The sequence below is a fragment of the Seriola aureovittata genome, chromosome 4 (genome assembly GCF_021018895.1).
Source record: "Seriola aureovittata isolate HTS-2021-v1 ecotype China chromosome 4, ASM2101889v1, whole genome shotgun sequence".
NCBI lineage: Eukaryota > Metazoa > Chordata > Actinopteri > Carangiformes > Carangidae > Seriola > Seriola aureovittata.
This window is the reverse complement of record NC_079367.1, coordinates 8,560,915-8,572,479: the sequence shown is the minus strand read 5'-3', so window position 1 is coordinate 8,572,479 and position 11,565 is coordinate 8,560,915. Positions and strand designations below refer to the sequence as shown.

At 39.3% G+C, this 11,565-nt stretch overlaps 1 protein-coding gene across 3 annotated transcripts; it reads right to left on the bottom strand.

Moving 5' to 3' along the window:
• Positions 1-516: 516 nt before the first annotated feature.
• Positions 517-9,934, bottom strand: tsku (tsukushi small leucine rich proteoglycan homolog (Xenopus laevis)). Of its 3 annotated transcripts, none has more exons than XM_056374858.1 (3): positions 9,662-9,934; positions 3,821-4,131; positions 517-2,906 (listed from the first exon to the last, which is right to left on the bottom strand). In XM_056374858.1, exons 2-3 carry the CDS (start codon positions 4,124-4,126, stop codon positions 2,166-2,168), a joined length of 1,047 nt encoding a protein of 348 aa, XP_056230833.1. In that variant the 5' UTR covers positions 4,127-4,131; positions 9,662-9,934; the 3' UTR covers positions 517-2,165. The 3 variants fall into 3 exon arrangements, with proteins under 3 accessions (XP_056230833.1, XP_056230834.1, XP_056230835.1); XM_056374859.1 differs by lacking the exon at positions 9,662-9,934 and adding an exon at positions 8,950-9,308; XM_056374860.1 differs by lacking the exon at positions 9,662-9,934 and adding an exon at positions 5,803-5,907.
• Positions 9,935-11,565: the final 1,631 nt, after the last annotated feature.

The window sequence follows — 11,565 nt, the reverse complement described above, 5'->3', positions numbered from 1 at the left end:
CATTCCCCCTCTTTCTCCTTTCTCTTCTCGTCTCACTCCCAGTCACCTCCTTGGCAGGTTACCAACCCAGTGTAGCATGGTAACCTGCCAAACCCTGACGTGTCTGCCCACTTTAGTGTTTATTAAGAGCCATTCAAGACCACAAGTGTGTGTATGAGTCTGTGTATCCAGGCACTTTCAAGTAAAGAAAGAAAAAAAAGCTTTATATACAGCATGTTACAAAGTTGTAAAAAGTAAAGAAACTGTTGTGAGGAAACCACAGACTTCGAAGCTTTCCTCTTGTCCCGTAGAGTCACACCCTGCTATGAGTCAGTCCTGTTCATAGAAATCACGACTGCTTTGAAAAACAGTATTTTCAGCAAAAAGTTAAACACAGTGTCGACTCTGACACAATCTTTCCTTGTGTTTGGTTTTGTTTTTAATGTGTGTTTATGCTCCTTCACTGACACACCAAACCATTGTTGCCATTCTTACATCATACAGAACATGAGTAACAGCAGTCATTCAAAGCACATGTGAGAATAGTCAGTTTATTACATATATGATTCATATATATATATATATACACACACACACACGTTATATAAGTTATATACAATATAGTTAATATATATAAACTTCTACACCAAGACTGGGCTCATCTGGCTTTTGAAAAAAGGTTGATTTCTTTTCAAATCTCAAAACTAAGACACCAAAGCCTTTACAAATAGCTGACATTCACAACCTTAATGTGCAGTCTTGAGGCTGATCGTCTTCTTAGAAATACCACAGAAATGCTAAAGTAAGGTTACAGGTGACAGCACAGAGCAGCTGGGAGTTTAAACATCAACAGATAGCGGCATCACTTCATTACTAAATATGTAAAAGTTGTCTCAGATTTGTTCTGAACCAACCGTTTTGTTGGAAGTGGAGACAGAAGGTCAAAATAAACTCAACATGGACAACAGCTTGTTTGATCAAGTTGTGTGCTGCCACTGAAACAGTGAGCACCATATCCAAGGACGCATGCACCTAATTTACAAAGGCTGTACACCAAACTTAGTGTCATAATGAAGAGAAATTGTCCAAATACATTGGACATGTTTTCAGATTCAGGCTAATATTTGTAGAAGCAAATTCAAGTAATACAATGTTTATTTTGTGGTTGTTACACAAAAAGATATTTACCCAACTAGCTTTATCACAATGTGTTTAAGTCTTTACTTTTTCCAGACCACACTTGATAAATAATTACCTTTTTCACCGAGAGTTAGATAAGAAGTTTGATACCATCCTCATGCCTGTATGGTAAATATGAAGCTATAACCAATCAGTTAGCTTAGCTTAGCATAAATACTGGAAGAAGGGAGAAACAGCTAGCCTACTTCTGTCTTAAGGTAACAAATCTATCTTATTAATAGACATTTCTGTACATAAACTATAAAAACATGTTGTGGTTCATTAGTGAGCTTTAGAGGTTCTTCAGACAAAGTCTGGCTAGGTGTTTCCCTCTGCCCCCAGTCTTTGTTCAAAGCTAAGCTAACCAGTTGCTAGTTGTAGTTTCACACTGAATAAACAGAAATAAGAGTGGTATCAATCTGCTCAACTCACTTTCAACTAGAAAGCGAATATGTGCATTTCCCAAACTGGAAAACTATTCTTTTAATCATTTCCATAAAGCATCACATTCAAAGTCAAATGAAAATTCTTAGTGGTCAGCAGAAGGTTTTGTACTACAGTGGATGACATTTGGCCACATGTAAGTGCATTATTTAAAAAAAAAAAAATGCAACTGGAATTAGTGCAAATAACTGTTAATATGGTCCCACTTTAAATGATGTACACTAAGTACAAACATTACTTTTTTTACTAAGTTTTGAATTTATGAAAGACTCTCTACCAGATTAGACTATACTGTATGTTAGCATGTAAAAGTAATTGTTCTGTGCTATGTTAAATGCCGTACATTTTGCCATTGAGTCTCTAAACAGTACAGCATTTGTGATATTTGTGTCAAAAGTTCATGAAGGCTGCGTTAAACCTTTAAGACATATTCCAATGTTTCACCTTGAAACAGAGGTAACTGAGTGAGAGTTACACAAAAAAGTGTTTTGCATATCAAAGCAGATAAGGCACACTTCTGGCATCTGGATTGTAAGGAGTGGTCCATGTCCACAGGCACAGTCTCACAATGCGATGCCCTCCATGTTACAGTTCAGAACCTCGTTGTGTTGGATATGACCCAGCTGCCGGTGGAACTGTCCCTGTTTCTGGGTCCTCCAGCAATGGATGCTTCGTCCCAGTGTAATAATCTTAATACTGGGCAGGTGGGTCAGTATGTTATTTGGCAAGGATGCCACACCTGAGCCTGACAAATTCAGCTCTTGCAGGGAGTCTAGTCCACTAAAAACAGCAGGGCTCAGAGTCTTCAGCTTTTGGTTGTTGGAGAGATCCAGAACCTGGAGGCTCTGGAGGCCCTTGAAGCTGTAAGGCTCGATGTCCTGAAGCTCATGGAGACTGCTGATGGATAAATGAACCAGATCTTTCAGCTGAGCAAAGGCTCCCACCTTGATCTGCGTGATGGGGTTACCATCCAGATTGAGGTACCTCAGCGGAAGTCCTGCCAACCCGGGTACTCTCAACAGGCGGTTTGCTGACAGATTTAAGCTTTGAATGTGTAATGCTCTTCCATGCAAAGTCGTGGAAACTGACATGAGCTTGTTATGAGACAGATCCACGCTGACAGGTCCACCGTTGACTTTAGTAGTGAACACATCCATGTCAAACTCCTGGAAGCTGTTGTGGCTGAGGTCAACTTCAGCCAAAGGGAGGCCAGAGAAACAGGTCGGGGAGAGGCTCACCAGGTTGTTGTGGCTCAGATCCAGTGTCTCCAGGTAACGCAGCTTGGACAAAGCATTAGAGCTTATCTGAAAATAAGGAGGCAGGGAAGTGATTGACAAACAGAAAAATAAAGAAAACACTTAATGCAGTTGAAAGAAATTCTCACTTTTCTGTTCTTGTAAAACTTCAAAATATTTTAATGACTCACCCTGCCCTCTGAGGTGTTCACACAAATTTATCCATCAAACATGATTTGGAGTGACCAGCTAACCCTTCATATCATTAAAAAAACACACTTGGCCATTAGTGTGCAGTAGCTAGCATAATAATATCATAGGCCTGAGGTTTGAGCGTGCTAATGTATTATTTTGTCATGATAAAACCACTGAAATGTTTCTCTGTAAAATACTAAATCTAACAACACAACTTGCAATAACTGATTGATCAAAAAGAAGCTAAGAACACAAAACTGGCACATTATCAACTCGTTAGCCTCCTATTCGCGTATCCAGCATATACAGAGAAACAGTAGCTCTTATTTTGTAGCCATGTTTGTGTCTAGTTGATAAATGTAAGTCCAATATTCACTCTCATTTTAACCCTGTCCTTGTCTCCACCACCTGCTGAGGTAAATATCTGGCTATTTAACTTGTTTAGCTGCTAAATGCTGCACTGGCTAGCTGCTAGTTTTGTCTGTATGCCATTTGGTGCTCAGAGTTGAGTTTGAGAGTAAACCAAAACACTCAACTGTCAGTAACACTTATTAACATTAGTTACACAATATCATAACTTAAAAAGTTAGTTAACATTCGCTAACATTAGCCACAAATTGTGACCAAACATGTAACAATGAAGCAGCAACACCCCTAAGTTTATTAAATTGAGAGTGGGTGCTTTATTTTCATTATATACTCAATTTTTAATTTGCATGAGACAGAATATTCTATTAGTTGTATTACTTCGTTTTAAGGTCTATACATGACTTCCATGAACCACCGACCTTCGTAATATGGTTGCTGCTGAGGTCCAAGCTAACGAGGGTTGTATAGCCTGGACCAGCTAACATGGTGTCACTGAGCGGTCCCATGGCAATGGAGGACAAGTCCAGGTGGGCAGTGTCCAGTGGGATGGGAATGGGCATGTTGGTGCTGGGTCCCAACCCGCGACAGTCCACCCTGGTCAGGCTAAAGCTGTCAAATAGGCCAAAGCTTTCCACCTCACAGCGGCAACCAGGGTGGCAGTTCTTAACAGTGCTGGCCTGGACACCCGCCAGCAGCAACAGGCCAAAACACAGGAGGAGTAACATTATGCCTGGGGAGAGAACAAATGTTTTATTAGCATTGAAACCTTTTTAACCACGCCACACCCGTTGAGGTTTGGATAGTTTTCTCTAATGGAATCCAATATCATGTTCTAATCAGCTTTCAGTAAACAATCAACATCAAAGAAACAGCCTCAATCATCAGGCCCTAGGGTTGGTTTCACAAAGATACACTTCGACTATGGCTTAAATATATCAGATAGTCAGACTTCAGATAGACATCTAAAGTCTTCCGTTGCGCAAAGCACTTTAATTCTTGACTATAGTAAATCCGACTGTGCTAAATGAATTCTGGATAAATTCCGATTTGTTGCTAAATAAAAAAAATGGCCGACCAAATCACCGCATTCAACCGCTGCCCTCCGTTTACCCCAGCAGAAAATGTTTGTCTACTGGAAGAATTCAACAGTTAAAAGGACTTGGGAAATTCAGCTTACAGTGTAACAATAGGAAGAAAATGTGATTTGGAAAAAAAATTGCAGCGACAATGAACATTGTGAAGATATACGGTGGCCAGTTGTTTCTGTTTGGGGGGGATAAATGGCGGACGAGAGAGGGGAGTATGTGGAGTCAACAGCGGGGCGACTGGGGCTCCCACACCGGCCAGCGTTGGCGCTGACAGCAGCCTCCCGAGAGGAACAGACAGAGGCCAATGACAGCCAAGAGAACACAGGTAATATTAGTCCAACAATGTCTCTAGTGATTGTTTTAATGACAGCAGCCAAAATAAAAAGGTTTTACTTTGTGACGGTTGTTTTGGTATGCTAGCCGGTAGAGCCGGTAGCTAGCTGCTAACGATGTAACGATATATATGCAAGCTACCGGCAAATTACATGTCAACAAACGCTACAATTTGGCCATCAGAGTGCTACTGGCCAGAACAGGTGTCACTGATTGGTAGCATGGTAACATTACTCTTGGACCTGAATTTGCCTGGGGGTAAAGTGTCTAATTTTTTTGGCTTAAAATTAGTCAGTCTTCATTTTTACTCTTACTTGCATTAGACTGATCTATGAGCCAAATTAAGACTGGTCTAAGACTACAGACCAGTCTGAAATATCATTGTGAAACTGGCCCCAGACAACATCAGAACACCTTGTTTGTGATTTTAGAAGTTAGAGAAGCGAGGAGCAGAGAGGTCATTGTTCAAATGTTGTATTCAAGGTATTTGTTAATCTTCTGGAAAAGACTTTAAAGACTTTTCATGCAACTGGAGTAGCCTCAAATTCCTTCTTTCTCGGTTTCCCAGTGGGTTTGACCCGATTTCTTTGATGAAAGAGTTCATTTGCAATTTCTTAGTTTACTCACTACAGTGACTATGCATTGATGTAAAAATGAAAATCAAGGCCCTTAAAATATCTCTACTTTAAAAAAAGGAAAAATGAAACGTGTCCACTCTCTGAGCATCTCCTGTGAGCCTCAGAAATAACTTCTCATTCTGAAAATTATACTTCCACATGGTCTGATACTATGATACCACTGCATCTGAAATGGCGGTAGAAATTAAAGCTCCAAAATGAAACAATATAAATGCGACATAAGTACAGTCTGCATATTCAAAAAAATTATGAACGATTTAATAAAATACATACACATTCATGTTTAATTTTTAAGTGAATAAAAATAAATTCTTTATCTAAAACCGGAGAAGAACCTCATACCTTTTTTCAACTGTTGTTAGGTCCCTCTCTGTGTCTCTGTCATGTGTAAATGAAAGCTGAATAGAGCTCACCCTGTTCAACACTGTTCAACTTCAGCAATGTGTACACACACACAAACACTCAAATAAGTATGAATACTGGCCAGAGGTTAAGAGTTATGCAATAGGTACATAATTAACAGTCATGGTAAAGTCACCCTGTCATGACACAGAAAAGCCCGCAATCAAGATAAAATCTTTCACAGTATTACAGCTGCATGAAAAATTAAATTACAACCTCACAATTCATTTAAAGTTTACATCAGTGTCTAATCTATCAAACTAAGTAAAAATAACTGTGACCTACCTACTACTGAGGCCACCTTTGTCCTGAATTTATAGAAAATGCTCAATCAAAAAAACAAGTATTTTTCATGAGCAAGTTCAGCTTTTCCTATATGCATATTAGTTCATTCTTGCAAAAAGCAGTACGATAACAATGCTCTCTGATCTTTTGATTGGTGTTAAATTCTGACTGTCTTTTATGGTCTGCAGTTAAGTCACACACAGTGATTCAGGTTAAGGCTGTTAACAGGTATATCTAACATGGGTTAAGGTTGTTTATCCTAGCTTATGTAAGATGATGAGGTTGCATAGCTGCATAATACTTTTGGATCAACATATGCAGGCTGATTACCATGGTTCAAAGTCTACTTAGACAGAGCTGCTCACCTCTGTGCAGTGTTTCTTTAGTTTTAACCCTTGAACTTCTTACTGTAATACTGATGGTGTGGAGTAAATGTAATCAACTGAATGATTTCAGTTGTGTTTCACTCACCCTGTCTAGTGAATTAGTGTAATCAAGGTTTCCGGTGTCCTGTGTCCATTATTGTTTTGTTCTGCTATATAAAGGGTATGACTTTAATATTAAAAAATAGTGCTAAATTTTTTTGAACTAAACCCTAGGCCACTTTACATAAAGAAAACAAGCAAAAGATGAGTTAGTATTTTACACCAGTGTTTTCATGAAGGCCAGAATCCCTCCAGCTGCAGGTTTTGACCAAACAGGAATGGGCGAGTTTTATGAGCGTCAAATTAAGCTGAGTTCACAAATCTTTCACTCACTGAACAAAATTTAACAAGATTTTTTCTGGTTGAGCTCTTCAAAAGCTCAATAGTCCACCCATGGAATGAGCAACATAAAGGGCAGAGGGGAAACTTGATGAATGAACTGGTGTCATGCATAGTGTTGTGTGGATTAACTCAGCACCTTCAGGTTTTAAAGCAACCGCTAAACTCTTATATTGTGTATATATATTACATCATTGGCTGTCACAAAAAATGATAGTAAGCCCTCTCTGCAATTGCAAGTTGTGTTTACACCTCATGAAAACTGCCTCCTACAAACTACGTGGTCTTCAGCAGCTCGTCACCTCTGTGTGGTTTTGCAGCCACGTTCATCTGTCCCTCCTTCCCCTCCTGCATCCTTGGCTCCATCTGTTGCTTCAGCGAGGACTGTGAACTTTCTGCACCAGGTGTTCCTCTGAACCTCTCGCCAATAAATCTCAGCTAACGGCAAACTGCTGCTGCTGCTGCCTTCAAATCAGCCACATTCTAACTACTGCAATTATCCAATGGCAACGGCAGTTAAGAGCTGTGAACCCCCCAGAGTGGACAATTGGCAAAAGCCTGTGAAATCACACCCCAACACCTTCTCACTTTCTGAGGTCTTTTCACACCTATTTATCCTGGGAGAGCAGAACAACAACCTCCACTGTCCTCTGAGGATCATCAGTCATTAGTTGTTTATTTATTTATGTATTTATTTACCAACCTACACCTAAGGTATACAGCAGTGATTATTTTTATGGCACGATTTTCACAAAATTATGACTTATCACCTCTGAACTACATTCAGACTTTTGCAAAACTTAAACAATGTGATAATCCAATTACCATAGAGTGTTATCAGTGTAAACACAATCACTTAGCATGTCAAAACCCAATATAAAAGCACCACTTTTATTGCCTACAAGCAATACACTTATCTCAAGAGATTTTGTCGAGCTGGATTTGTTGACAGTGAAAAGTAAGAAACACATAAAGCAAAAGACAAAAGTGAATATCCCTAACATAATATCCTCTTAGCTCTCCCATTTAACACATCTATATGTATCTACAATCCCATCTAGCCCTCAATTCGTTTAGTATCCTCCAGCGCACTGATGTGTTCCTAATGTCATTGAGGCCGCTCTTTCCCAATTTAATCTTCAAGTTGAAGGCTGAAAACTGTGTAATTAGAAGATGGATGCCACGCTAATCCTTTTAAGCTAAATTAATGCATGACACTGAGGAGGAGGCAGTGAGTTTATATTAAATAGATGGTACTTAAGTGTTTTAAAACAATTAGGCAGCAATGGGACGCCTACAGTTATGGTGAATAAAAACATTCACAAGAACAGAGATTGATCAAATCCATCAAAGCATATTTTAGCAAGGCTGGAAGAGAGTGTTTCAGAAAGAAGTGATGAAAGATTTATAAGAGGTGAAGCCACACAGTATGGCTTGAATATAATTATGTGAAAGTCTAGTGTAATAGGTTAACTTCACTGTAGGCTGTAGGGATAATATCAAATAATGTCAATATACTGGTGAATATGTTGTTTATTTGACAGAAAAATAATGAAGCTGATATTAAAATTAGTATAATTTACCAGAGGTGATACATATGTTTGTATTGAAAACCAGTGATGATGAACTAAGTACATTTACTCTAGTACTACTCCACTACATTTGAGAGGGAATTATACTTTTTACTCCACAACATGTATGTGACAGCTTTAGTTAACATTTTACTTTTAAAACATCTATGATCAGTTTCTAAAGTATGATGCATTGTTATAGATGAAACCAGTATACTTATCAGTAGCTTTACCTTCAACATGCTACAACATGAAAATGCTGCTCACACAGTAATCTACCCGTAACAATACTCAAATAATATAAAATATAATTATATAACACAAAAAAGGGTTATTCTGCTGCACATACTTTTACCATTGAAAATTTAAGTAGGCTATCTATAGCTGACAATAACTCTGTACTACTTAAATAATATTTTGAGCGCAGGACTTTTACTTGTAACATTAGTTTTACATTGGTGCATTACCAGTTATCCTGAAGAAAAAGATCTACTTCTTCCAGCGGATATCCCAACCAAAGCTCTTCTTTCTGGCTGTAAATGTCAAGTTCCCGGCCTCTTTTCCCCTCTGTGTCATAAAAAATGACTGAAAACTGTGACAAATTTGTCGCTGCCCCCTCTGCATTACAACAGAGTGAACAACCATGCCATGCCCTGGGAAGTAAACATAAGGGGCGGGTGTACAGACTCCGCATGGGCACCTCTGCAGATCAAATTTCCTGCAGCCGTACGTGGCAAACCACTGAGAGCAGAGACCTCCAGTGTGGCCTTTTCGGATAAAATACTCAAAACGGTTATCACATGTGTAAGTCAAAGTACCGTTAATAACACCATCAATTTCAACCCCGCCCCTTTCAGCTGTCAATCATTGCTCCACATGTCACCTCTGCGCGCATCATTCACAGAAGTTTTCTCACAGTTTTTTTCTCTGTGTCTGAATAATTTGCGGTAACGACACAAAAGAGCCCGGTCAGTTCAGTCGGGACACCAGGGGCGGTTTCTTAAACACAGAGGCAAACGTGAAATCTGATCTGACCACAGAGTTCCTCTGTCCGAAACTACACCGCTGACAGACGAGGTTTTCACAGACAGCTTCTGACAGACAGAAATGAGAAATAAAATAATAAAAACTCTCCTACTTTGATGACTTTCTCGTTAGCCAGGGTTCCGAGTAACTTACTTTGGTGCCTTTCATCCAGACTCTGCGCTTTTCGGACGTTTTTCACTTCACCGCTCCCATTTTTCCAGACCCCCGCAGCGCCACTGTGTCCCGGTGGTTATCCTGCCGGCTGGTCTACATGAGCTCCGCAGATCCCTCTGTGTGTCTGTTCCGACGCAATAAACTGCCAGGAGCTGGAAACACTAGGGCATACTCGTCTGTTCCCATCCTATAAAGTCCTGCCTGGGAGACTCGGCTCGTTTTACCACTGTCAAACTCGCCGGTGTACAAAATGAGAGAACTTCCCGTCGATGATTTCCAAAACAAAACGCTTCAAATGCGACGTCAGGGTCTGTTACGGGTTTCACTTTAAGTCTAAGCAGATATTTGCGCTAAATATATCCCGTTGTTATATATTTTGTAGTTCTTTTCATGTTACCAGTTTTTTTCATTGTGTTGCCTAGGCTACTGTTGTGTAGCCATGGTGTTTTAATGTCATACAGGACAGGGTGAAATGAATCACTTGAGCCTATTGACCTAGCTAAACCACAACAATGAGTTAAAAGTTTATAAAAAATTTTAAAAAATCCCCGTTTTTTTCTTTCATTCTTTCTTTACTCATTCTTTTTTTGTTTAGTTTGTTTGTGTAATTTTACATTTAACACACACATCATAGACTTTATGGCACACACATAATTGAAAAGAATAGCACTTAAACTGTCACCTTCTGATAAGCAATATTTTTCTAACTAGAGAATCTCAACTTTCTTCCTTGACCAACATTGTACTTTTATTTTTAAAGGCTCACACGTGTGACTTCCGGGCTCTGTCTGCTCTCTCAGGTGGCTTTGACTCTACTCATCGGCGCGCAGTGAAGTCGCAGCAAACTCAAACCCACTCGAAAGCAAAAGCTGAGACACAGTGTTGCGCAACAAGGCGTCGGTTTGTTTCATTTGGCCAGAAGTTTGTATTTTGATGTAACTGATAAAATAAATTATGTGAACGGAAACAGACGTTTCCTGTTACTGCCTACTCAGCAGATCTTTAAAGTCTTGCAGACAGAGCCTGTATAGGTTTATATGAAGTAATTTAAAAATATTTTACTTAGTAATATGCCATTACAGTGTGTATGCAGGAAATATTAGTTTGAAAATCGTTTCCTTACACTAATCTAGACAAGAGACCCTGACAACAACTTTAACAGGATAACTCCTGCACATACTGCTGCACAGCAGACCAAAGTAGATTTGTGTAGACATTAGGTTGCATAATGTTAGATCAGACATTGTAACAATTTCTCAAAAATGAGGGTCAGACACACACGTGATGAATTATGGTGAACATCTGTTGCTGCTCACACAATGCTGAGGGGCCTCCACTCTTCATCTGCGACCTTGGCCATTGTTTTCCTCATGAGAGCATGACAGCATCACAGCGCACACCCATACAGTACAACACACATATGCACTCTCAAGAGTCCACACAAATTAAGGCCACAGTTTTGTTTTGTTTTTAAAAAGAGCAAAGATTATTGTGTTCATGTAGCTACTTGTAGGCTACACACAGTCAGACACACACACATACACACAACCCACTTGCATGTTGCAGTGTCTGGGAATCTTCAAGGCTGTAAAGATAAGATATGGGCTCAGACAGGCAGAATGCAGAGTATAATATCGGTATGTAAAAGGAACAACAACAAAAAAACTGTGAATGAAAACCCAACATATGTAAATGAAAATATCTTAACTAAAGCAAACACAACCAAGGTGGTACTTTAACTATCTACACATCAATTACATTCAATTCCTGTTATAACATTCTTCCTTGTTAAGGGACAAGGGAGAATGTTACAAAAATATCCCTATTCAATCTAGGTTGAAAGTAGACTTATGCAACTTTTTATCATCCAAAAAGATAATGAG

Excerpts from the sequence above, each read along its gene's own strand:
- tsku (XM_056374858.1), bottom strand. The coding sequence starts at position 4,126 with ATGTTACTCCTCCTGTGTTTTGGCCTGTTGCTGCTGGCGGGTGTCCAG. Across the intron at positions 2,907-3,820 it reads GCAGCAACCATATTACGAAG|ATAAGCTCTAATGCTTTGTC; the intron begins GTCGGTGGTTCA and ends CCTTATTTTCAG.